Source organism: Cyprinus carpio, chromosome A22 (assembly GCF_018340385.1).
Source record: "Cyprinus carpio isolate SPL01 chromosome A22, ASM1834038v1, whole genome shotgun sequence".
NCBI lineage: Eukaryota > Metazoa > Chordata > Actinopteri > Cypriniformes > Cyprinidae > Cyprinus > Cyprinus carpio.
In genome coordinates, this window is record NC_056593.1 from 18651579 (window position 1) to 18678845 (window position 27267).

General features: G+C 39.2%; 1 protein-coding gene across 1 annotated transcript; it reads left to right on the forward strand.

Moving 5' to 3' along the window:
• The first annotated feature begins 4900 nt into the window (after nucleotides 1–4900).
• LOC109073734 (TSC22 domain family protein 2-like) lies at nucleotides 4901–27212 on the forward strand. The gene is made up of 3 exons (XM_042712175.1): nucleotides 4901–6980; nucleotides 25196–25247; nucleotides 25557–27212. The coding sequence occupies exons 1-3, from the start codon at nucleotides 5461–5463 to the stop codon at nucleotides 25815–25817; spliced, it is 1833 nt and encodes a 610-aa protein (XP_042568109.1). The 5' UTR covers nucleotides 4901–5460; the 3' UTR covers nucleotides 25818–27212.
• Nucleotides 27213–27267: the final 55 nt, after the last annotated feature.

Here is a 27267-nt window from a genome sequence, read left to right on the forward strand (position 1 = left end):
ACTCAAAATTCAGTGTCAAATATAGATGCCGCATAAAAACCAGACTAAATTATGCCTGCTCTGAGCCACAGCACATGTACATCTGCAAGAGGTCTGTTGAAGATCGCTTCATCTGGAAAGCATCTGCTGTGTGCAAACATCTGCTAGACGTCTGTAAGATGTCAGTTTTACAATCATCCTAAATCATAAACATCTGGAAGACATTTTATAAACGTTTATTTTACATCTGATAGGAAACAGACGTACAGTATTGCAGATGAGCAAACACTCTAAAAAATAATACATCTTGCAGATGTAATGCAGACGTCAAATAGATGTCTCCGTGATGTACGAGTGCTATAGGGCTCTAGCGTCACAGTATGAAGTTGTAATTGCTGTGTAAATTTAAACAGTTTTAGAACTGTTGATAGATATGTTACACTTATTAATTCAGCAGGTGTTTTAAGAACTGTTGATAGATATGTTACACTTATTAATTCAGCAGGTGTTTTATTAAAGTGATTACATTTCACTGTTGCATATTATTGTGTGGCACAAACACAGTGTCCATGTTATTGGTAGTAATGCAGAGAAAAGCAACTACTGCAGCGATTCAAGAGATTTTTAGTACAACTCCTGAGCACCATCTCACAGAAATGTGCAAATATCTTGGACGGGCTATTTACAAAAGTGACAGAAGAAAATACAAAATGCAGTCATTTCCCAGAGGTAGGCTGCACATGCACTGCAAATATTTACATAGGCTTGTTGACATTTTTTTCGGATTTGTGTTACTCATATTAACAGGCCTCTTCAGAAGAAAGCAAAAGCGTTTTACCTGTCCACTGGAGAGTAACAAGTTACATAACAGCTGCTTGAATGATCACAAAGTATTAAACAATTTCTCACGCACAAACCTATGCCCGATTGTATCTATAGATATGCTTTAGCGACCTCTTGTGGATCAGTGAATCTTCCCAAAGATACATAGGACTTGCAAATGTTATGCTTTTATTCCCTGCTGAAAAAACCAGCATATGCTGGTTAGGTATGTTTTGACGCTGGGATGCTGGTTTATGCTGGTCCTTTGCTGGCATAAACTGGTCCTTTGCCGGCTTAAGATGGTCCTTTGCTGGCTTATGCTGGTCCTTTGCTGGTTTATGCTGGTCCTTTGCTTGTTTAAGATGGTCCTTTGCTGGCTTATGCTGGTCCTTTGCTGGTTTATGCTGGTCCTTTGCCTGTTTAAGATGGTCCGTTGCCGGTTTATGCTGGTCCTTTGCGGGCTTAAGATGGTCCTTTGCTGGTTTAAGATGGTCCTTTGCCCATTTAAGCTGGTCCTTTGCCGGCTTAAGCTTGTCCTTTGCCGGTTTTAGCTGGTCCTTTGCCGGTTTATGCTGGTCCTTTGCCGGCTTAAGATGGTCCTTTGCTGGTTTAAGCTGGTCCTTTGCTGGTTTAAGCTGGTCCGTTTCCGGTTTAAGCTGGTCCCGGTTTATGCTGGTCCTTTGCCGGTTTATGCTGGTCCGTTGCTGGATATGCTGGTCCTTTGCCGGTTTATGCTGGTCCGTTGCTAGATATGCTGGTCCTTTGACTGTTTAAGCTGGTCCTTTGCCGGTTTATGCTGGTCCTTTGCCGGTTTATGCTGGTCCTTTGCCGGTTTAAGCTGGTCCTTTGCTGGTTTATGCTGGTCCTTTGCCGGTTTATGCTGGTCCTTTGCCGGTTTAAGCTGGTCCTTTGCCGGTTTATGCTGGTCCTTTGCCGGTTTATGCTGGTCCTTTGCTGGTTTAAGCTGGTCCGTTTCCGGTTTAAGCTGGTCTGTTGCCGGTTTATGCTGGTCCTTTGCCGGTTTATGCTGGTCCTTTGCCGGTTTAAGATGGTCCTTTGCCGGTTTAAGCTGGTCCTTTGCCGGTTTATGCTGGTCCTTTGCCGGTTTATGCTGGTCCTTTGCCGGTTTATCCTGGTCCTTTGCCGGTTTTAAGCTGGTCCTTTGCCGGTTTAAGATGGTCCTTTGCCGGTTTAAGCTGGTCCTTTGCTGGTTTATGCTGGTCCTTTGCTGGTTTATGCTGGTCCTTTGCTGGTTTATGCTGGTCCTTTGCCGGTTTTATGCTGGTCCTTTGCTGGTTTATGCTGGTCCTTTGCTGGTTTATGCTGGTCCTTTCCCGGTTTATGCTGGTCCTTTGCCGGTTTATCCTGGTCATGTGCTGGTTTATGCTGGTCCTTTGCTGGTTTATGCTGGTCCTTTGCTGGTTTAAGCTGGTCCTTTGCCGGTTTAAGCTGGTCCTTTGCCGGTTTATGCTGGTCCTTTGCCGGTTTAAGCTGGCCCTTTGCCGGTTTATGCTGGTCCTTTGCCGGTTTATGCTGGTCCTTTGCTGGTTTATGCTGGTCCTTTGCCGGTTTATGCTGGTCCTTTGCCGGTTTATGCTGGTCCTTTGCCGGTTTAAGCTGGTCCTTTGCTGGTTTAAGCAAAGCAAAGGACCAGCATAAACCAGCATCCCAGCGTCAAAACATACCCACCAGCATATGCTGTTTTTTCAGCAGGGTTGTAATTTTATGTTTACACTGACACCATTTTGTTTTATGTGACTTGACGTAGGAAATAAACTAGGAAAACCCTAGAAGACTAATTGCACTACTAAGTTACTCTTTATGGAAATGCTTTACTTTACTAGTTACTTGAAAAAGTAATCTGATTACATAACTTGCATAACTTGTAATGCATTACCCCAACACTGTTTACAACCACAGAACCAAACACTCTCAAATTCTTTAATTCAAAGGTTTATATCACTGACACATCAAAGTCAAATATCCTGACACTGATACCATAACACAGCTTACAACATGAGTATATTTTCCTCAGGTCCACATTTACCTACTTTGGCTACTCCAAGCCAGAATAAACCTGAATGTTCTCGCAAACTCTCAAAAAAAGCAACTTCCCGTTTAGATTTTAAATTTAGAGAAATTCCCTCAAACCTTTTTTATATCTCGGAAAAGCTGATTGAACTGGACGAAACCGCAGCGCATGTTAACACAGCGTCCAGCCCACAGACACAAAGAACGTCTCTATGTCTGGACATGACAAATAGCACCTGTCTTCAGGCGATTGATTCAAAGCCCTAGTATGGTAAAAATGCAAACTGGTTTTAGAACTTGGACACATAAATGCAGCCAGCTAAAATAACAAGTATGTCCCATTCACCACGGGACCGAAGCAAATACAATAAACAATCAAATGTTGTGTAACTTCTAAATGATACTCTGAATTCCGAAGCGACTTTTGTTGAAATTTTGAATACTTTTATACACAGCTTTATTATTACCTTTCAGATTTTGCTATGACTAAATCAACCAGTTTTCAGAAAGCTGCATCTGTGTCTTCTAATATAAAAAGTTCACCAAGCACTTCTTTCAGTATAGTGCAGTTTTCACTGGTGTTTGGACTGGGCTGCAGAGAGGATGGGCGAACTCAAAAGCCAAACAAACACAGCCTCCCGTACTTATTGGAATAGACTCGTGCCTAAAATAATGACCTAAACTAATAAACAAACTCCAGCAAAGATGTTTCTGTCTTCACTTGCTACATTCCTCCTCGCCCCCTGCGTGAACTTTTTACGAAATGCTAAACAAAGAAGAAACTGTTTTGTAACATGATTTTGCTAGAAACATTTGAAGCATGACTAGGCAAAAATTAACAAATACATCAAATGTTATGCATTAAAGAAACATTAGAACAACATCAATAAAATAAAACATTTGCATTATATATATATATATATATATTGTCTAAATGGTTCCATAAAGAACTTTTAACATCTGAAGAACCGTTCTGCTTCACAAAAGGTTCTTTGTGGTGAAAGAAGGTTCTTAAGGTTCTAAAAAGGTAAGAAAGAGATGGTTCTTTACAGAACCTTTGACTGAATGGTTCTTTGTGGGACCAAAAATGGTTCTTCTCTGGCATCGCTTGAAGAACCTTTTGAAGCACCTTTATTTTTAAAAGTGTATTTCTATCTATAGTGTGTCAGTAGGAGATATTAGAAACCTACCTGCAAAGCTACAGTGCTGTGAAAAGTTTTAGGCACTTGAGTAAAAATGCCAATGTCAGACTCCTTGTGATATTTCCTAATGTCACTCTACAGCAAATGATAGAAATAACTTAAAACCATTTTTTTTTTGTTGGTGAAAATACTAATAGCCTAAGACTTTTGCACAGTACACACACACACACACACACACACACACACACACACATAAATAAATATATAAATGTATGTGTGTGTGTGTGTGTAAATGATGTGATAAAATTAGTGGAAATAATGTCCTACAATGTCTGGTATTCTGTTAAAATGTCTGTTGAAGTTGGCGTAACAGGCCTGTTAAATATTATAAATTCATTTTTCTTTTCAACATAACATACAAACAGACCTGTTTAGTTGTGTCCAGTCTGGTTTTCCAAATGTACAGAATACCACTCGTGTAGGACAGCCAGCTGCAATCAACAAAAGTAAATGACCCCTTTGACAGAAAAAACACTGAAATGTAAGATATGTAAATAGTACAATAGCCTTGTGTAGATAGAGACACAACAACAACAACAACAAAAACTGACATATTTATAATTTGTATTATAACATAATATAACAGTATGACAATATATAATATAATATAAAAAAATAATATATTAAATATCAATATAATGTATATTTGCAGTGCACGATATCACTGGTGTGGAAAATTAAATTTCTGTTTTTATCAAATGTTTTTATGAATTCATTATTAAAATCATAAATAACTTTATCAGAGTCCAATAAGGAAAAGAGTAATACAAACGTTTAATCAAATTTATTTATATCGTCTGAATTTCTTTCTCTTGGCACTTATTTAAAAAAAAAGAAGAAGACGAAGAATGCGTAGTGGTCGGTATTCACGACTGATTTACGTACGCTTGTGCGCAATCCACCCATAGCTCAGCGCGTGCGCTACGTTGCCATCTTGTGTAGAGGAAGCGGAGCCGTTAGCTCGAGACCTGCGCTGACAGACTGACAAACAAACCAACCGTCTCTCTGCTCCCGGTGGAAACGGATAGTAAACATGCGTTACTCCGTGTCGAGACGTGTGTCCGGTGTGCTTCACGGAGGATGTGTGCTTCAGAAGAAGGGAGAGTGTTGAGAACCGAAGGCGCCTCAGAGTCTCGTTCAGTCCAGAGACGGGAGAATTTCACCCGCGAGGGCGGCCTGACGGAACTCTCTCACCGGGACACGGCCTTCGATTAGGCCTCACGGACTCGGGAGGACTAAACACAGCTGGAATAAACCTGACATTGTGTTTGGAGCTTCAGTTTAAAGGATCTAAGAGTGCCGCGATGAGGGAGTCTTGAGCTAGCGTGACGCTAACTGAACATTACATGACATTTTTACACACAGCGCGTTACTTCAGACTCACTACTTCAGTCTGACGTGTTGAGAGACACTTAAAGCTGTCAAAATGTCTAAAATGCCGTCGAAGAAGAAGAGCTGTTTCCAGATCACGAGCGTAACGCAGGCTGCGCAGGTGGCGGCTAACAGCAACACGGACGACCCCGAGAGTTTAGACGAGCCCGGGACCGAGGACCTGTCCTCGTCCGAGATATACGACATGTCCAGAGCGGGAGATTTCGAGCCGGAGGCGTGTGAGGTCAGCTTGTCGGATGAATCGCTTCATAACGAGGCCGAAACATACGGCCAAGACGGTCTCATAACGACCACACCTGGCTCTTGTAGCACAGGTGCTGTTCACATAAACCCACCTGTCCGTGCATTAGGCGGGACCGCGTCTCCCCAGGCTTCAGCTTCCGCTGCACCATCCAGCACATCACAGACTTCATCGGGTAGCAGTTCCGCCACAGTAGGTAGCTGCAGTTCCCGTTTCAGGGTCATCAAATTAGACCACAGCACGGGTGAGCCCTTCAAAAGAGGTAGGTGGACTTGCACTGAGTTTTACGAGCGAGATACGGACGCTTCCTCGTCCGCTCGGACCGTGGATACCGTCAAGCACGCGGGCACCACAGACCACAGCACGGATGCACTCGGGGCCTCGGGAGGTTCGGTGGCGGCTCGTGTTGGGCTTTCGGCAGCTGCAACAGAGCCGCACACCGATAGCGGTTACGCATCTGCGCCATCGAACCCACCCGTGGAGGCTCAGCAGCAAACCTGTGGCATTTACGGCGATGCCCACGCTCAACATGTCAGGTCTCCCAGCATGCCTTCAACAACTCAGCCACAGCCGTTATTCGCTGGGAAACAGGCGCAGAAACCTGGCCAGACTCTTCAGACTGTTGTCCCATCGAATCAGGGTGACTACAGAGCGCCGCATCCTCCCGGGTCTCCGGCCCAGACTGCCTCGGTGACTTCTCTTCCGCTCGTGACCCCGCTGAACCAGGGGCCGTCGCCTGTCATGACTCCTGCGGCGGGGAGCGCCGCTCACGTGCTCGGATTAGTTCCCCAGCCCGTGGACGGCAGAGGGCTTCCTGTCAGCCAGCCGGAGCATGTTCAGGGGCGCTTACAGCAGGCGGGCATCAGCACGGCTCTAGGGACCGTGTCGGCCGCAGCTGTTGTACAGCAGGCACCAGTGCCGCTCATTCAGCCGGCGGCAACCGTGTCTGTCAGCACGCTTGCTGGAGTCCCTGGTGTGCAAAATGTGCCTGCTGTTATGTCCAGTGCCTCTAATACCCCCCAGGGCATGCCAAAACAGACGCCGGCCCCCCAGCAGAATCAGCCTCAGGGAGTCTACGGCGGGTCGCTGGGAGGACTGGGTGCGCTGACGACCCCCGCTCACTTCAGCCAGCTTCCCACCGGCGCCGCCCAGAGCGTGGAGAACCAGAGGAAGCCCGACGGGCTGCTCCAGAGCTCTGTGCTCATGGGGAAAGATGCCATCAGACCCCTGAATCCCGAGGGCCTGCAGCTTCACACACCTGCTGTCAGCAGCCTGTTCGGAATGGCTATATCCATTGTTGGGGATGAGGACAGGTAAACCTTTATTCTTTTTTGTTGCTCACTTCGATTAAAAATAGCTCAAGTTATAGATCAAATATGCTTAAAACATTTTTATCACAACTCTGGTTGCAAATATTTGCTTTTGAAAGCGTGTTACCTTGAAAATATTTATTTGTCGGTTTTTTTTTTTATTAAATGAGTTGTTTTTCCCCCTAAATGATCATTTTTCAAAGACACTGGTGACTCATTTTCACGATTATGCAAAACATAAAACGGGGACGTCCAAACCTGTACCTGGAGGGCCACTGACCTGCAGAGTTGATATCCAGCCCTAATTAAACACACCTGAACCAGCTAATCAAGGTCTACAGGATTACCAGAAACTTCCAAGCAAGTGCCTTAAAGTTGGTTGGAACGAAACTCTGTATGATGTTGGCCTCCCAGGAGCAGGATTCAACACCCCTGTCATAAATGTACCATTTTTTTTTTTTTATATATATCTCCATTTTTAATCAAATTAATGTATATTTATAACACTATAACTTGTGTTTTACTACCTTGACATTAATTGATTTACATAAGACTAGTTAATGCTGTTGTGTGATGGCCAGTTTGACTTCTTACTCTCTTCTGACCACCCTAATCAGTCTCTGTATCTATTGGAGAGTCATAAGGGCCTTTCGCACCGCGGGAACATTTTCATAGTACCAGAACTAATTGTGGAACTACCACTTTTTGGCATTTTCGCACCACAGGAGCTGGGTGCGATTTTAGTACCGGACTGTCTTTTTCGAAAACCAAATTAGCTCCTAATTAGCAGGGTCTAACCAGTGACGTAAGTAGACATTGATTGGCCAGACGTGTTCGAAAATACCCTCACCCACCATGATTTACAACACCGTGTAACATACTGCAAACATTGTTAACTTATTTCACAAGTATGGAGAAGAGCGATAAATATACGGACGCTGAAGTGCAGTCTGATTCAGGTCACCAGCTCATTTATATTGTATTGACATCTAAAATATGAAGGGGGTCTCCAGGGCAGGATGAGAAACATATTTGTGAACTTCATAAGTGAAATTTAATTTATAACAATGCAATGCTCTCATTATTTCAAATCACGTTGTAATACCAGATGGTTTGAGCTAATCTAATTCCTGCATGCTTATTTTACATAGTAAGAATAGTTTTAATTTGCTAGGCAGTAGTTATGTAAACCTGAAAACTTCGTTCAGGTGTGATTGATTAGGTTTGTAGCTTAACTCTGCTGTACTGCAGCGCTCCAGGAGCAGGATCGGCTGTCATGACTTCAAAGGATTTTGCTCAAATATGTAAAAGTCGGTCAACTTTAATTCATCTTCATGTCATTCCAAACCTGTATGACTTTTCTTTCTTCTGCAGCGCACAAAGGAAGATATTTTAAACTGCTTTTGTACACACAGTTTAAGTCAGTGGGGTTTAAAGCAAAGGTGGCAGTTTAAAAAAAAAAATCTTCTTTTGTGTTATACAGAATAGAAATTTCTACTAGGAAACCTGTAAAGTTCATGTTTATTGTATTCAAAGCAAAGACCATATTAAATTTATGTGAACCCTTAACATCATGAAAAAAAGTCACACCAAGACTAACAACTACAAAAAAAACTGCAATCACCTTGCAGAAGTTGTTTTTGAGCTAGCTGGTTTAAATGCTAGTCCTACTGTGATGGGCAAAAACTGCAAGCGTGACAACTACTAGGCCTTCAAACACGTTGTAACTGTAGTTATGATCATTTCCATTAGTAAACATGCATTTGGGCTTTGGAAAGTTGTGACATCGGGGTTAGGTGTTAAATTGCACTCGAGTATCCAAAAGTGACTCATTAGTGATCGGCGTGGCCGATTATGTTTCGGTTTTCAAAACCGATTTGCCGATTTTTTAGAAAAAATCCAGCCACCTCAGGTCAGCGCGCACCGCTTCACTAAGCCCCGTCACATTTACCCGCATGCTATGTTCCGCTCTCACACCGAAAGCACAGGAGCTGCTTCAGTTCATCATCACACATCAATATTGTTTTCGGGTAAGCCGTACTAAGTTCACTCCTCCTCACATTGCTTTTCAGCCCCGTTCAGTTATTAAGTTGAGCTGTTGCAGTGATATGCTTTAACGGATCAGACTGATTTGTAGGTGATGCTAGTGTTAGGGCTCTTAGTCAAAAAAAAAATGCGCATATTTGTGCTTTCCATGATTGCATCTCGTGAATTTTGGACCTGAAAGGGCATCAAGCGCGAGCTCTGACGCCCCGAGGTTATCGCTCTATTTCACTAACCACTGGGGGGGATATTTCCCCCTTCTGGTCTATGCATCCCTGCCTTCAAAAAACCACAAACCCCGTGTAACATCTGAGTCGCGATGATGATTGAAGCGCATCGAAACAGTGCTGCATATGGACGTTGTTTCACTTGTCAGCTTTCTCGATGTAATTGGTAATAACCGTGGACATAAATCGTTGTTAGGTTTGTAGACTTGACTTTTTTGGCTTTGGAGAATTGTTCAGAGGCAGACCTGTGATCTAATACATGACATCACCATACACGTAATAGAAATTTTTCTCACATTGCTTTTTCTGGATGAATTGTTCAGTTTGGCAGTGACCTGTCTAAAAAAACAACAAAACACTATACAATCTTTGTGCGGCAATTAGGTTTGCAAATAGAAATATAACACACGTCACCTATCATATTGGTGTATCTTCATTAAATATAGATTGACAATATCATTTTAAAGACACATTTAATATATATATATGATTACATTTAATTATTTGCAAGCAAAGTGTTTAAGTTTTACTTAGTTTACAGAATGCTGCTGACTTGCATATTTTAATATTAATAATGAACTTCTGGTTAAAGATGTGTTAAAATAATAAAATGTCAAAAAATTTTGACATGGGGCAAATAATTGTCATTCTGTAGTGGCAAAAAATGGTTCGGACAGTTGATTAAATTTCAAAGTGTCTACTTGCATATTTCAAATAACTTTAAGCAAACCAACTAAAAATATATAAATATAACCTCAGCAGTTTGAAATAAGCATAGGCTGTGTTTTATTAAAATACCAAGTTAAAATATATATTTGTGTTCTCAGCAGTTTGAAATAAGCATAGGCTGTGTTTTATTAAAAGGACCAGACCTATGTCTTATTTTTGTCCCGAAAATGCAGTTTATGAGAAATCATTCAGTTTAACATGAACAAGAAGCCATTCTGAAATCATATAAAAAACTGACAGTCATTCGACAGTCTGTGACGGCTGCATATTGCACCCTGAAGTCCACGTGGTGCTGCAAGAAAAGTGGATTTATTGCTCTGAAATATTTGAGAATTTCACCTTTTCATGGCGTGGCATCTGAAGTTACAAAAATACATGTCACTCAGTAAAATGGCAAAAAAAAAAAGCAGATGTTGTGAATAATTGCGATTAACTTCACTGGTCAAGCTCAGTGTTTGATACGGGTGTCCAGCTGATTGCCTGCAATGTTAGCTGAAGTAGAAGTTTGGTCATTCAGGGTAATGTTTCTGTCATGCAGTGTAATGCTAATTCTGTGTTACACCACAGTGTCACCCATTACACTGAATCACAGTATCACTGTAGAAATAACCATTTTAGCATCTTTTTTATATCACAGATACATTAGGAATTAAAAGCCTTTATTTAAGGATCACAGTGCAGCCCTCAAATACCAGTTAACTGTACTCTTTAAATCTTTATACTTTGCCAGTGTGCTTCAGACCACTAGGATTTACCCATTTGTCAGCAAGACGTTTCTGTAAGGAAGTGAAAGTCACTTAAAATATAATAACACTTATGATCTCACATTCTTTTTTGTATTTTAATAAGTACAGTACAGTACATTGTTTCATTTTTACTTAAATTTATATCTGTTACTCTGAATTACTTTTGCCACAGGGGGAATAATATTGTTCAATAATTGCAATGTTTTTAGTATTAGTCTTTGTCATTATATTAGTTTTAATAATATTCCTGAGTAAATGACGGCAGAAGCAAATGCCGAAAGCATTTTATATGACCTATATTGACTCTCTGCCATGCTTGATTAGCTTGTCACTTTGTTTCTGACTTCTGCATTTGCACAGCCTGAAAAATTGCTGCTTGCAGGTATATTTATGAATACTTTCTGTTTGCCAGCGTACCGTAAATGACATTATCAGGATGAGTATTCGGGGTGGAGAATCCCCTTTACTGAACTTGTGATAAACTGTAGTGAGAGAAGACTCTCTGTTCAGAAAAATTGCTAAGCTATTATACATAATGACTTCACCCTTTTATTTTGTGCATTTTATCAGCGAAACGTTGTATTTCTGTGGCTCTAATAAAATCGGTATGCTTCACATTGAGAGCTATAATATAGATCGCACTTTCTGTTTCCGTTTTGCTCAGTTTTTTTAAGACAATTTTTGGATCATTCTTGAAGTGAACTTTTGCCCGTTTGGAGACTAAACTGTTTTAGACCGCTTGAACTGAACGTGATACATCCAAAGTGTGTGTGATACCTGTGAGTTGTAGCAAATAAAGTCCATTTGTAACAATAACTAAGATTTATAAAGCCTGTAGAAGTATTGTTCCTTCTTAGAGTGTTAATTTCAGCTTTAACTAATACATTTTTAAATTTTGCAGTTGCTTCTGTTAACATTAGTTAATGAATGATGAACTAACTTTAATGATCCATATATTTTTATTTATTTACAAAGTATGGTTCAGTACTGATTTTTATTAAATATATATAAATTTAAATAGGAAAGCACTATTTTAGTTTTCGTTCAGTATCCATTTTAAAAGCTATCGGTTATTAATCAGTATTGGCCAGTGTGGTAAAATCCACTAATGGTCGACCTCTAATGTAAAGCTTAAAGGAATAGTTCACCCCAAAATGAACATTTGCTGAAAATGTCCTCACCCTCAGGCCATCTAACATGTATATAAAAATTAATCATCACAACAATCAGAGAAATGTGGCATTTCATCACTTGCTCAATAGTGGATCCTCTGTAGTGAATGGGTGCCGTCAGAATGAGAGTCCAAACAGCTGATAAAAACATCACAATAATCCACACCACAGATCAAGCACTGCTTACAAACTACAACCGTTTTAAATAAATAGTGATGTTTTTATCAGCTGTTTGGACTCTCATTCTGACGGCACCCATTCACTGCAGAGCATCCATTGGTGAGCAAGTGATGCAATGATACATTTCTACAAACCTGTTCCCATGCAAAAACAAACTGATCTACATCTTGGATGGCCTGAGGGTGAGTACACTTAAAATGTAAATTTTTGGGTGAACTATTCCTTTTGGTCTGATGTTTGTTCCAAACCAAAGACATCTTTTCTCTCACCTTTGAGACTGAGATCTACACATCAGCGTCTGTTTATACTCAAGATTATTGCATTAACTGATTATAATGCAAGATGTCTCAGTTCTCCAGCATTAGTGCTCCGCTAAATACGCAGGAAATGGCCCTTGACAATTTTGACTTTCACTCATCACATTCTGTTCCCCTATAAAGGCCATAAGAAAGAGGAAGTGACCTTTTTACAGATATGAAGATATAAATCAGTTTATTAACTTACTGAAATGGTGTCACAGTTGGTGAACCATGGTGAATGCCTCAGGATTTGTAGAGAATGCGTTACAGGGTTCAGTCAGCTTAACTTTGAATAAGTTTGAACAGTTACAGACTGTTGTTTCTCACTTATGCATTGAAGTGCAACTTTTAAAAGAAAGTTTATTTTAATCCTCTGTTGTTGTAGTTGTTATCTTCCAAGGGTTGTGCGACTACACCTACCTGACTATTAGCGTCTTTATATTTGTTGATAGATTTTGAAAAATGAGTATAGTCTGATGTTTCTACATGTTTAGCTCTGTAACCTGTTTGAGAAACAGCAGTAGCTGAAGTTTGTTCGTTGGAAGAGCAGGTGTGCTGCTGATGTGTTATTCCTCACAGTAATGGTGCAGATGAGTCAGTCCCCTCACCGGCGCTCCGACAGTTAGGCATTTGTATATATTAAGCCATAATGTTTTGTAGGGATGCACGATACTGGATTTTTGCCGATATGCCGATATTTTTCAACTCATTTTGAACGATACCCATATATTTCCTTTTGTTTTGAAACAACCCCAAGTCTCTCCTGTGCAGAAATCATAAGCAAAATATTTTTAATTTTGGTTAGTTTTTAACAAGAACTTATTTGTTAGAATTAAATAATAATGGAGTTTTTTTGACAGTACTTTGAAAATAACTATAAATAAACTATTTATCAATTGCTGCATTTTTTTTCCCCCAGAAAGATGCAGTGTTAACCCAACATTTTATTTTAAGATTTAACATTTGTAGATGGTCTAAAGCAAAAGAGTTGTAAAAATTCTGAAAATCTTTTAGAGCTTGTGATTTGTTTTAAAAAATAAAACATATTACACATTAATGAAAAAAACAGTAAAAATAAAATTGTTTAATTTACAAGTGTCATGTTTGTGTTTTTTTTTTTTTTTTTTTTTTTCATGTAAGCTATGGCTTCTGACTTTTAAATCAAAACATACTCATTGTTTTATGACATCAGTTACTGCTTTATTTAATCAGAAACACAGTCTAAACATTATTCTGTACTAAATGTTATTCTGCATTTGATCTGCTTTCACAGATTAAATGCAGCGATACAAAACAGACTCTAATCATCATTCAGGCAAAACTTTGCTTCAAGAATGAGCCACAATGTTGACGTGATCTGAACGCTAGCACACCCTGAGCACATGTGGGTTAACGTATTCCTATAATTTGCCGATATGCCGATATTTACATTTAAAGATATTATCGGCCGATTCTGATATCAGTCTGATAATCGTGCATCCCTAATGTTTTGGAAGACTTGCCCTTGTACATGAATGCATTGAACTTACAGCTGAGTACGTAACTCACTCATAAAGGCTTCACTGCCTTATATGAAGCTGAAACATTGTGCTGTGTGCTAACTTTTTAACAGACTAGTGACATATCTGTCTTAGGACCCAAATCTCCAGAAGGTTGTAGAAGACATGGTAAAACCTCAGAGATTACTTTTGAAATTACATTGCATTTAGAAATTTGTTTAGGTTTTTGGATGAGTTGGTAGAAATATGATGGATCAAGTCAAAAGATTTGAATGTTGAAAGAAACTGTCATGACATGACACGCATTAATCTGTTATTTATAGCAGATTCTTCCAGATATGAGGAAGTGTTGTTACTGATAAAACACATTTTAAATTAGTCGAACACTTCCTCTTTTTGTTTATCTTTCCATTTCAAGTGAATTTAAGTTGTATTTTTTAATCAGTACAAATCTCTGGCAGACCTTTAAGCAGGCATGCTTCAGATTTTGGTAGGCCAAAATAAATGTAACTAGCCCAAATAAAAAAACATTTTTTTTGGGAAATATAGACAATTGGATAGGAGTCGAAATGGCAATCAAAAACCTTTTCAAAGCACAAATATCAAGGAAGGAATTTTATTATTTGTTTTACACCACATTTCAGTCTTTAAACCATTTGTAAGTAAAGTGATGAGTCAAACTATAAATAATCATATTAAAGGTGTCATATGATGTTGCTAAAAAGAACATTATTTTGTGTATTTGGTTATAATGCAATGTGTTTATGCAGTTTAAGGTTAAAAAAACACATTATTTTCCACATACTGTACATTATTGTTTCTCCTCTATGCCCCACCTTTCTGAAATGCGTAGATTTTTATAAAACTCATTGCTCTGAAAAGCGAGGTGTGCTCTGATTGGCCAGCTATCCAGTGTGTTGTGATTGGCCGATTGCCTCAAGCGTGTGATGGAAATATTACGCCCCTTAACATACTGTGATGGCGTCTCCTGGCGTGATGAGACAAAACCAATAAAACCCATTATAAACGAGGCATTTGTTGCATCCAGTGGGGGACATAATTACTGATTATAATGACTTATAATGTCTTTTTACGTGTTCCATTCCATCGCGCTGCATAAACAAAACCATGTCTTTATTTGTGTTCAGAGAAACGACAAACAACAAGCGCTCTACACTGCTCAAAACTCACGTTTGAATCATCAGTGGCAAATCCTTTAAATATGAAAATGTACTTACAGGCTGCGAGTCAGCATTATTTGTCAGAACTTGTCTACTCTCCCAGGATCAGGAAACAGTCCTCGTCCTCTGTGAAATGCGCAGCACACGTATGAACATTTAGATTGGACTGTTCTGGAACAGTGTTGTAAATACAACTTAACCACTGATTTGTAGTCGTGTCCTCTTTTGGAAGACCAAACAAAGAAGTTTTGCTTTTACAACGAAACACACAGCGACTCTACAACATGGCGCCCGGCAGCAGTGATAATCAAAGTTATACCTTCTTTCTTTGCTTGAACATTTGGGTGGTGTTATGCAAATCTTCCCACATAGTGATGTAGAGATGTGGGGGCGTGTTAGAACGAGCCGTTTTAGGAGGGCGTGGATGAGTCTTAACTTTTATAAAGAATATCTCTTTGGATTTGAGACTTTAGTCTTTGCAACTTTACAGATCTTCTTTAGACACCAAGAGCTTGTAACACTCCAAAGAGAAAGGAAAAACTGAAATCGCATCACATGACCCCTCTAATTTAAAACCAATATATTACTGTCTTAATTGTTTAGATTTTTAGGAGCCACATTTGCTTTTCACATTTACAACTCTTGAGTGTTTTTTGCGTAAAAACATGGATCGATTTTTGTGTTGATCTGAACAAACAGCAGAAAGGCGTATTGAAGATGCAAATTCATTCTTTGCCACTAGGTGGTACTTTTAAAACAAAGCGGCATCTAAACTTTTCTGAAGACAGTCGGTTCCCTTCAGGGCGCTCTAAACTTTTATCAGACTTTTCTGAAGACAGTCGGTTCCCTTCAGAGATATTTATAAAAAAAATAAAAAAAAATTTACAAAAAGGCCGGTTTTAGGTGTATGAGCAGTTTACCTCAATTTGGGGTGAATTTTGTCACTTTGAGAGCTCATGTTTCTGTGATATTATAGACACTTTGTTTTAATTTTAGTTGATAGTAGTTATCCTTCAATATAATTAAGAGTATTTGTGATGCCCTCTTCTTTGAAAGCTCTGTTTCTATAGATTTATTGTTATTAGAGCTATACAGCTCTGTGTACAGAAACCTGTTTCTGCGTAATCCTCTGCCAGCTTCACGTCCTCAGGGCAATTCCATTTGTCAGTCGTCATCTTTTGGTGGAAACATGAAAGAGTATTTAGTTTTGCGCATCATTTATCCATTTAGGGTGGATAGTTCCCTTTGTATATGTTTCCGTTTTTTCTTTGACCAAATTTATGCATCCATTCGTTTAAGAATTACTAGGCTATCATGGAAAGTTTTTGTGAAGAATTCTGTAGAAAGCTTTGCAGATTTTTTCAGAATTTGAGCACAAATCCATGGAGTCCTTCATTTTCTTTTATAAATGTTGCGTGCCTGAACATTTTGCAAATGTACACTTTTTTTTGGGAGGGTCTTCAGTTTACTTATTTAAAAATAAATAAATAACATAAAATAACAGAGTTTTTCCTGCCCATCATTCAGAAAATGTTTTGCCTTAATTGCTAAATTGCTCCAAATTGGCAAATTACTTCCATTTACCAATTAGAGTGTAGTACATTTTGTTTCATAATGAATTTATTCCACAGACCGTGCCCCGCCTCCCCCCCCAATTACCATTTTGTAATTGAAAGGTGTTGTATTTATTATGAGGTATGACCTTTTATGTTTCCTAAAACAAATTAACGTTTCTATCGAGGCTCTGTTGAGTTAGTGACAGCTTTTTTGTAGCTAAAAATGTTAAATTATTCAGTATTGTATTCTAGGCCAACTTTTGGACCAAGACCACATTTAAACATTTGTAATAGTTGTGTTTTTTTAGATGCTTTAGATTTATAATTCACGATGTGTTTATTAAAAAGGTCTGAATTGTGAGGTAAAAAAAGTCATACTTTTATTTTTATTTGTTTTATTCAATGGTTGAAATGTGCTTCCATAAATCCCAGTGAGGCCTCATTTAAAAAAAAAAAGTCAAGTCATCGCTGGTCACAGGATAATAGTCACTTTGTAACATTCACTGGGATGCATGATCAACAAAAGAAAATCAAATTAATCTTCTTCTTTTTTTTTTTTTTTTTTTGAGTAAACTTGGCTGTAAATCAATGCGATCATTTGTGTAGTGGATCTGTGCCCACACTCAATGGTTGTTCTGACTTTTCCTGTTTGGTATACATTCATTCTGAACTCTGAATACTTCAGGGCTGTAGCTGAGGCCTCAGACGCCAGAGCTGTTTCACACCCAGGGCTTTTTCACTCTAGATATTAATGGCCATTCAGCTTTGTCTTGAAAGCACTTTAGGCATCACATCAGATTTGTTTTGGTCTTTCCTTCCAAGCCTTGGACATTATATTTTAATACCTTATTCATACTTCTCTCTCTCTTTCTTTCTTTTATCTGCAGAACCCCTCCACGGCTTTCTATCAGGCCTTCCCAAACGGCAGGTCAAAGGCCATCAGTGATGGGTATGATCACTGTGTGTGTGTTATACTGCACTCTTGGCAGCCGTGAGTGTGCATGGAGTGAGCATGGCATCTCTGGAAGTGTTTCAGGCTCAAGTGTCTAACATCCATAACAAGCAGCACTCCTACAAATTGACTCTTTTCACATGCTGATGATGCCTTTACACAGTTATTAGCATTGTAAATCTTTATTAAAATCATGGAAGCATGGTTGTACTTTTTTTTTTTTTTTTTTTTTTTTTTTTTTTTTTTTTTTTTCTAAAATTAGTCTCCTATTCACCGATGTAGAAGATTACTCAACTTTGACTACTTCTGAGAACCCTGGAAATGTGAAAAGGGTCCATTGTTGACTCTTTTGGCTTGGGCATCTTTAAGGGCACTCATACACTAGAGAAAGCGCTGACTGAGAGGATGTGTTTGAAGAGTGTAGATAGACCTGGGTCAGTTACTTTCTTGCTCTCTCGTCTCTCTGACAGCCCGTTCACACAAACCACAGTCTAATGAGAACATTTATAAACTAGTTGTCCAACAAAACACACATTTTCACTCCAAACTTCACTTCATAACATCAGTCAGAGTGTTGGAAATAACCTCCCTATGGCACATCTGATGTGGCTTCTTATCATAGAACGAGGCTGAAAATGTATTATTTTATAGTATTCTACTGTATTTCATGCTATGTCGATTAGCATTGCATTATAAATCGACTTTATTCTTCTAAAAATACCCAAGATGTCTTGAAGAGCACGGATTGAACCATATATTTTCACAGTCGTGTGTTAATTGTCTTCATGCTTGATCAGTTTAAGCATTTCTATCTTCTTTTTATTTAGTTACAGGATAGCTGGATGTCTTTGTCCATATTAGGGATTTCCTGGATCGCTATAAGTGTTATTATTATTATTGTGAGGCATATGTGGAGTATCTGTGCGATTTTGAACATGTTCAATATTTTGAGGCGATTTTAGAATACATTTCATTTGTCACACGTCTAAGAATAAGCTGCATGTTTCTGTGAAGGTTGTTGTGTTCAGAACAACTCTAAATAGTAAGTTAACATAGAAAGTGTCTGATTAAAAGGTGTAGTTTGTAGAACTATTTCTTCTTGATCAAAGTGTCCATCAGAGGTGTTTTTAATGTGGTTTTGCATGAGTACATCGAGTCCTAGTTTACTTAAACCTCAGAGGCACAAATTGACATTTGATTATGATTGAAAATTCGGTAGTTCTTGAACAAAGAGGGGAGGGTTGTACTGGCAGTGAGCCAGAAGTATTTAACATTACTGTGTGACTCATACCTCTGGTGGGAAGGATGGTATTCATGTCAAGAGCAGATTTCTGATATTTGCTACATGTTTGCTCCTGTCTCCACTGAAGCACAGTGTTGACAGCTGTCAAACCATTTTACTGAAAGAAAACCTGAGGCTTTTTTGTGACCAAGTCTAAATGACTGATTACTTATGCTGTGACTCACAGTGCAGATTTGGATAATTTGATCTAATTAAAATGACTAACTGTAGTAACCTCCGAATTGACATTTCAGGCTATTTTCAGAACCATAATTCAATTAAACTGCTTGCTTGGTGGCTTCTGCACTTTTAGCATGAGAATGATTGTTATAGATCATTAGGGCAGTTGCGTGTTCAATGCTTGTTCATAGCCTGAAACCTCTCTGGTGCTTCTTATTTGACTATTTGCCCCACTCTTTTATCTCTATCCAAAGGCTCCAGGGCTTTTAGTTACAGGCAGGTTTCCATGGAAATACTTTAGTTTGAGAGTATTTGCATGGCTATTATTTAACTTTTTGTCTGTATTAAGTACAAATGCATTGGTATTTTGTTAGAATTAGTTAGATTAATGATACAGATAATAATAAAGTGAGATGATCCAGAAATATAATATATATGTGTAGATGTGGAATAGTAGAGGCACTTATTTCCAATGAGCCTGGCTAGAAAGTAAGTCATACTGGTCAGAACAAGATGTGAGTAGATGATGACTGAATTTTTATTGTTGAGCAAACCTGCATGTTTTTGTAAAGATGTCCTTACAAATTCAGATTACGAAATCAGTTGGCTTTCACAGTTAATTGAATTAGGTTAACTTTTTCACAAATGTTCTAGAAAACTGCATTGACTGGCTAAATCAAGCACAATGTTGAGCACTTGGAAATCAGTTCAAATAGGGGTTGTGTAATGGATTCCTTTGTTTAGGGTTAGACTGAAGAACACAGCAGAGCAAAGATTGTGAACTAGCTTCTATTAGAAGGTGCTTATCCAACATGTGATGTATCATTTCCACACTGGGCTTTTGCCATTTGCAGTGTTGACTGGCTAAGTGTACGAGTAGTTGGACAGTATGACAAGCATATTCTAACATTAGACTGATTCATTAAAGTGTTTTCATAGTGTAGGCTGAAACGCATCAGCATTTCCTTCCTCATTTTCTCTGTAAAACAGTGAATGCTTGCCTTTTAACTAAGCTACAGCTAAACAGCAGGAGGCTCCTGTTGGAGTGCGTGTGGACGGAGGTGGTAACACCGGGTGATCCGCATGAATCACAGGGGCCCACATGACTCCCACCAGTGGTACTAGATCATTCACAAAAACATTATGCAACAGCTCAACCAATTAATTAACATCTGTCAAGACTCTGAACTTTGTTTACAACAAATGGGGGTTGAGGATGAAACACCCATGACTCTGATTTGGAGCTGAAGGAACTGCGTGAACTTCACAGGCTTTACAGGGAAAGATACCCTCTTAACGACTGTTACGCCATATCAGACTCATTCACATGGGACCTTTTGCATTCCTCTGCTTTTTCTTATGTAATCGTGCACTAAACGAAATTGCTTGACCATTGCACATGCGCTTTGCAGCATATTGCACATGACAATGCAAGTGCTCAAGATAAAAAAAAAAAATGTTTAGTACTGATGCACTGGAATTTCGGCATCGAATGAAAACAACATTTGGACGAGAATGAATTTTCAGTTTCAGCTGAAAACATTGCCTGCAATGGTGACATTTAATTAGCACTTCTCCAATGGCGTTTTGTCTGTCCATGTCAGTTTAGCGCACACAGCGTGGATAAACCGGTCAACATGTCAGCTGTGTGGACGCTAGAGCTAGTTGATAATATTGGTTTCACGTTTTTAATCGATCTTCATTTTAATAAACAGATCTTTTGTTCTGTGCTGCTTTGCATGAACTAACCTAAATGTTATTTGTAACGCACCTACCATCAAACAATCGCAATAAGCTTTGTGCTTTGTTACTTGTGAAATAAAACAAATCCTGCGCTTTCAAATTCAGTCGTTTTATATTGAAATTCACACAGTAAATGTAATTTGGTGCTCTTTATTGTGCTGTGTCAGATCGCTGTAGTGGCCTGAGTTCAAGTCACAGTGCTGGTTTTTAATCATTATACCATCAGTATCATGTTTGTTTGAATAAATCTGAATAAACGGTATTTTTTAATTAGTCACCACGGAAAAGTTCAAGTAAACTGGCATGGTGTTAAAACACCAACCAACTTAATCATAAGGAGAAAACCCAAATGAAACTTGTGTGCCAGTCAGATGGGAATAGCCTGAATACCCTGAGTTTGCAAGAATTCTTTGTGCGTGTTCCTCTCCACATCTTTCTATTACTAATACAGGTGCTTTTCTTAAGAACTGAGCTTCCCCCGTGACAGTGATTATACTGCAAGGAGGACGTTTCAGCTGGAATAGACTGTTTTTTTGTTAGTCACGATGCCACATGTAAATAGATCTGATGTCATCCGCATAAACCATACTGTGTGAAGCATTTTGCTGAGAATGGAGTAATAAGATATTGTCATGCCAGTTGATTTCAACAAATGTTGCAAGAACTACATGACTTCACCACGTACAGCTGGTCCAAGCTCATCCATGCTAACCCTCCAGTAACGGACTGTTTGAAGAATTCAGCATTTTGATGTGCAAACTAACTCTTTTAAAAGGAGAAAAGTACACTGTAAAAATAAATCTGAGACATTTACAGTAAAATACTGGCAGCTGTGGTTGCCTGAACTTCACCGTTAAAAATATGGTAGCAACATTTTAGGTTTTACAGACTTAACTTAAATTCACAATAAAATACCGTATTTCATTAACTGATGTGATATTAATAAAGCAACATATTGAAGTACTAATATCTGTTTTGAACTATTGTAATGCACTGATAACCACCAAAAACTCTGGGAGGGTCAATTTACATTTTTTCACTGTAAATTACACAATGACTTTTATTTTTTAACAGTATTTTACTGTAAAATTACATTAAATGTATACACCGTATATAGTATGGAAACTTACTGTTAACCAATTAACAGGTTTTTAGCATTTTCTCAGTCTTTTACTGTTAAAATCACAGTCATTTTTACCAGTGCATGATGCACAAAAAAAGTTGTTTCTTTAACTTACTGATTTTCAATCGACAAAATTTTTCCATATTTTAACGTGTTATTATTTTAACGTTTTTTTTCCCACATACTTCTGTTAATCTTGATATTCGCTTTATTATTGAACGATCAGAATCTTAATTCCAAGTTAAGGAGCTGCCTTTATTGGCAAGAGTTAGCTTGGCATGTCAGTAAATTTCACTGAATTTTGATCAAGATACTTTTTAAACGTTTCCTAGTAAATTGAATTCTGGATCATGTGGAAATGGTGCCTCCAGAATTGTGGACAATCTAGCCAGTCTTTCCTAAAGTTCACATTTGGGTTCTGAATTCAGCAAGTTTTATATATATATAGACTAACATGCGCTATTCTGATGCTTGCAGCCTTTATACTTGACAACAAACATGTGTTGAGACCAGTTTAGAGCAGATGCAGTGGACACTAGAGACGATTATCACACCTTTCACACCTTTTTGTCTTGGTTTAATTTAAGAGGCTCTTCATACTGATAAGATCTGAATCAGTGTAAGAGCAATGCAGAAGAAACCGCTTTTAATGCTAATACATTCATGAAGTTAGGATTCACACATGAATGCATCTGATCACCATCCATTAAATGGAAGGTCCTTGTAGTCTAGGATACGTCTGTTCAGTTTGACAGCTCTCTTTCAGATGTTGTTTAGTGCCTGGAGCAGTGCGTCAGTTGTGCAGATTGTGAAATCGAAACACTCGATGCGGTTTGGGAGACACCTGTGTTCTGCGGCAGCATGTGTCGCTGTGCATGTACACGTCTGTTTGGCGTGCCTGCGGTCCGGGTCCCGGTCCCTGGTGGGGAGGAGGCCACTCCGCATAAGAGCTAGAGAGCCTTCAGCTTGTTTTTGTGACCACGGAGTACCCAAAATTAAACTGGAGACTTGTGACTCTTTGCAGTCACTGTGACCTTGTGCATGTTAACCATTTATATAATTAGTCAAAACAGATCTGCCTTTCCTTTGTGAACATATGAATTTGATATAAATACACAATCAGTCAAAAGTTTGGAATAATTAAGATTAAAAAAAAAATGCTCACCCAGGCTACATTTGTTTGTTCAGAAATATAGTAATATTGTGAAATATTACTACGATTTAAAATAACGGTTTTCTATATATTTGAAGATATTTTAAGATATAATTTATGTCTGTTATGGCAAAGCTGGATTTCCAGCATCGTTACTCCAGTCTTCAGTGTCACATGATCCTTCAGGAATCACTCGATATGGGCAAACATTCATATCGGTATTTTTTGGCCGATTTGCGATATAGCCTACTTTATATATCTCGGTTTTTGTATTTGGATTAAAAAAAGAAATCTGTATTTTATATTATATATATATGTATATATATATGTATGTATATATATATATATATATATATATATATATATATATATATATATATATAATATGTGTGTATATATATATATACACACACTTGTATGTTTAAATTTCTACATGTCACATTTATTGTCCAACTACAAATATTTCAGCTCTGTCTGTTTGGCGCGCGTGCACGCGCTGCGCTCGTCCACTGCAGTGAAGTTTAGCGGAGAATCCCAGAAGGCTCACGAACTTCTGACAGAAAAATGGAAATATTTCCATGGGTTTCTAACATTTACAGGTGGAGAATATCCCAGTGAAATATAAGTTATGCATTCAGGAAGACAGCACATCTCAAACACATGAAACAGCGCGAGTAGTGTCTCTGTCAGCGGCTTTCTGTTCGAGCATCTGAACTAATATGCGAAACGAAACTATAAACGATGTCTCAACAGTTTCTAAAGGCCTTAATATAAAGCTTGGCGCATGTTTAGAGCAGACTGGATTATGCACTTTCTCCGCAGCAGCTCAGTCTGTGCTCGTATCAAAATCATCAGACAGTCGACTAGCCTTTGACTTCCATACAGCTAGTCAAACGATGTATTTTCTAAATCTTAATGACTCTTTCTCACTGTGAAATGTTCTCTTCGAACGCGCTGAAAGCTCGCCCAATTCAAAACGAGGAAGCACAAGTCGGAGAGAAACGCCAGCGCTGCGTGTATATTTTTCGACCACCCACACAATACAGGCGCGTGCACGAGCTCGTTGCTGGGTGGCTCCGCCTCTCGGGGGGACGTCACTCGCAGCCACGCCCCCTGCGAGCGCACATATTCCTTAAATCCCGAAGCGCGCCTTTACTCCTGTATGCGAGACGCACCGTTCACCAGCACCATGCGCTGCCAGATGAGCTCCTGCCTGCCGTGCTCCCCGGGATGCTCTCCTACACGCTCCGGGAGATTATTATCGTACAGAGCACGCTGCAGGTAAACGTTATTCAGCTACTCAGGTGCTTCTTATCAACCCTCGAGCTGCTGTGTCTGTGTCGCCTGATGCGCTCCGGGAGGCTTTTCTGAAAAGACGCTGCTTTTCTCAGTTTGATCGGTTATGAATCTGTGGTGTCAAAACTGCCTTGATGTGATATTATTATAGCAGGTTTGGGAATGAATGTATTGCGAAATGAGCCCGTAAAGACATGCGAGTGAATATGAATACAGCTCAAAACTCGTCGTGTAGGCTACTTTACAGGTACGTTTATACTAAAACACGGCTGCATGCGAGGTGTTTATTAAGCCAAGTATAACGATTTATGGTTAGTTAATGTTTGGTATATATGCTAGAAATCTAAGCCGCGTTATTGCGCAATGAAAAGATCGAAACATAGCGTTCATGGCACAGACGCGCGTCTCCATTGAGGGCTGGCAAGAACTAACAGTATTAAACAATGCCTGAAGTCTTTACTGTTTTCTTAGGTGTTTCTTAATTATGGTTGATTGCACTTGATAGTTTTGTTTTCAGTGTTTGTATTTAGCAGTAGTATCATACCTTCCTAACTTAACCATGCATGCACCAGGTCTGAATATATTTCCTAATGCGTAATGGAGTATGATGTTGACATGCTTTGAAAGTGGAGTATGTGCTCGCCTCGTTTCTGTCTTATCCCGGAGCTCTCAACACCTGTATGATTTTACATGATATGTGCTGATAAGCATAACGAGGAAATGTCATCTCAATGTACCATTGTGAGCTACTGCAGACAGATAGTGTGATTCAGCAGAGATTGTGTGACGGGCTTGACAGGACTTGCATATTCCTTAGAAGAGATCTGTGTAAACTCTCTCTTGTTTTCTCCCTGCAGTGCCTCTGGCGCCAGTGTTGTGGCCATTGATAACAAAATAGAGCAAGCTATGGTGAGTATTTTAACGCTTTCTCAAAAAAATAAAAAAAATCTGAATTAAAAATAATTTAGGTATTTTACTTGGGTTTAGTAAGGTTTTATCAGAAAGATAAGAATTTTCTTTTTTTTTATCATGTGTTAATTTTAGTTAGATGGTGCTGGTAATATAAGAGTTTTAAGCAAAAGTGCATGTGATATAATTCACTATAAATGTTTCTTGCCATAATAGCCACAGAAACTGCCATGACTAAAAAATAAATAAATAAATGAAGCACTTGCATCTGAATCATTTGACTGACCACCGCTGCGCTGTTCTCCTCAGGATCTTGTGAAGAGCCATTTAATGTACGCGGTGCGTGAGGAAGTGGAGGTGTTGAAGGAGCAGATCAAGGAGCTCTACGAGAGGAACTCTCTTCTGGAGAGAGAGAACGCAGTATTAAAGTCTCTGGCCAACACGGAGCAGCTGACCCAGCTCAGCGGTCTGGGCAGCACCTCACCCCAGCAGACGCCGCTCAGCACCATCCTACAGGAAGGGAGTACCCTCGTGGCCTTGCCCCCGCAACCCAACGTGTCCACCGCGTGAAGACCTGCACACAACAACCCAAAAATGACAATCTGCACAGGAGATGTTGGTTTCCAGTCGTGTTTGCCACTTGCGGAGAGCCATGCTTGGTTATCAGCGCTGCTTGGCTTTCCCAGTATTAGACAATCATTTTGGGAGAAGCGGAATTGGCTCCCTGATGGGTGCGGGAGCTTTCTGTGGGAACGGGCTGCTGGCAGGCACGGACGAATGAGTTCAGAAGAAGAGTGAAGATGTAGCGGGACGCATGTCTGCCGCTATCAGAGTCTCCAGCTGAGACCGTGGAACGCTCGGGGAAGACTACAGCACCAATCCTGTTTAGTTTTACTGTTTGTGTATATTTATTAGAGGGCTGCTATTTTCATAATGTAAATGAACAATGTAACAGAGATCTATATATATATATGTGTATATCTAAAGAAGCGTTGTTTTGGTTTCTGAAATGTAAGATAGTTGTTTAACGAGGCAATAATGTCCCCGTGGCACAGTTCCAACACTAAAAGTGATTCAGCAGCACTGCTGGTGCAGTCCTGTATAGGTGAGCTGGTTCGGGGTTGAATGTACAGGTGTGTGTGTGTGTATAGATTGTAAAGTATTCGCCAGCGGGAATCAAGTCTGTTTCTTTCGGATTCAATATACTTTCCCTAAGTACTTCAATTCTGATACGGTTTGTATTTTCAATTCGGGATGGGGGAAGGAGCTGTGAATTAGTTCTTCAGCATATTTCTAACCAAAGAAGAAAGCTGTATTTGTTTTGTAATGCACTTTTGTTGTTGCTGTTCGCTCGCGCGCGGGCTTTTTTTCTTTTTAATACTTTGTCACCTTTTGTTTCTGATTGGCATGTGCTGCATGATCTATCAGACTATTTTGTTTTACCTCATGTTTTTTTATTTGTCATAATTTAAGCAGTCTGTGAACGATGTTTGATTATGGACGGTGAAGGGTGATTTTTTTTTTTTTTTTTTTTTTTTTTTTTTGGGGAGTAACGCAAAAAAAAAGAAGCCAAATTTCATTTGCATGGTGTTAAAAAACGCGACATACAGACAAATGTTTATTACATTGCAGAAAATGTACAAAATAAATGCTGATTTATATTTCCAGGCGTAGTTTACACTGATTACTTTCAGAGATTAATCATCGTAATGAAATCCAAGCCACAGAGGTGTTCACGCGCTCTGGTTTATTTTCTGTACAATCACTGTACATCAGTCTGAACCTTTCAGGTGTGCTTGGGTGTGTTTTTGCTGAAGGAAATGTAGTATACAAGCAGAATGCATTGTACTTGATCACTGAGCCTTTGAGAATATCTTAAATACCCTTGTAATGTGCCGTTTTGAAAAAGTTTAGTTTTCTGTCAGAAATAAATGACTGTTCCTTTGAGAACTGAAGCATTTTAAACGTGTTGCTATATTACTGTGCATAACTCACACCACAGACATATACTGTATTTATT

Bases quoted from the DNA above. Each gene is read 5' to 3' on its own strand.
- LOC109073734 (XM_042712175.1), top strand. From the start codon at position 5,461: ATGTCTAAAATGCCGTCGAAGAAGAAGAGCTGTTTCCAGATCACGAGC. The intron at 6,981-25,195 runs GTAAACCTTTAT...TTCTCCCTGCAG, and splicing joins ATTGTTGGGGATGAGGACAG to TGCCTCTGGCGCCAGTGTTG. The intron at 25,248-25,556 runs GTGAGTATTTTA...TGTTCTCCTCAG, and splicing joins ACAAAATAGAGCAAGCTATG to GATCTTGTGAAGAGCCATTT.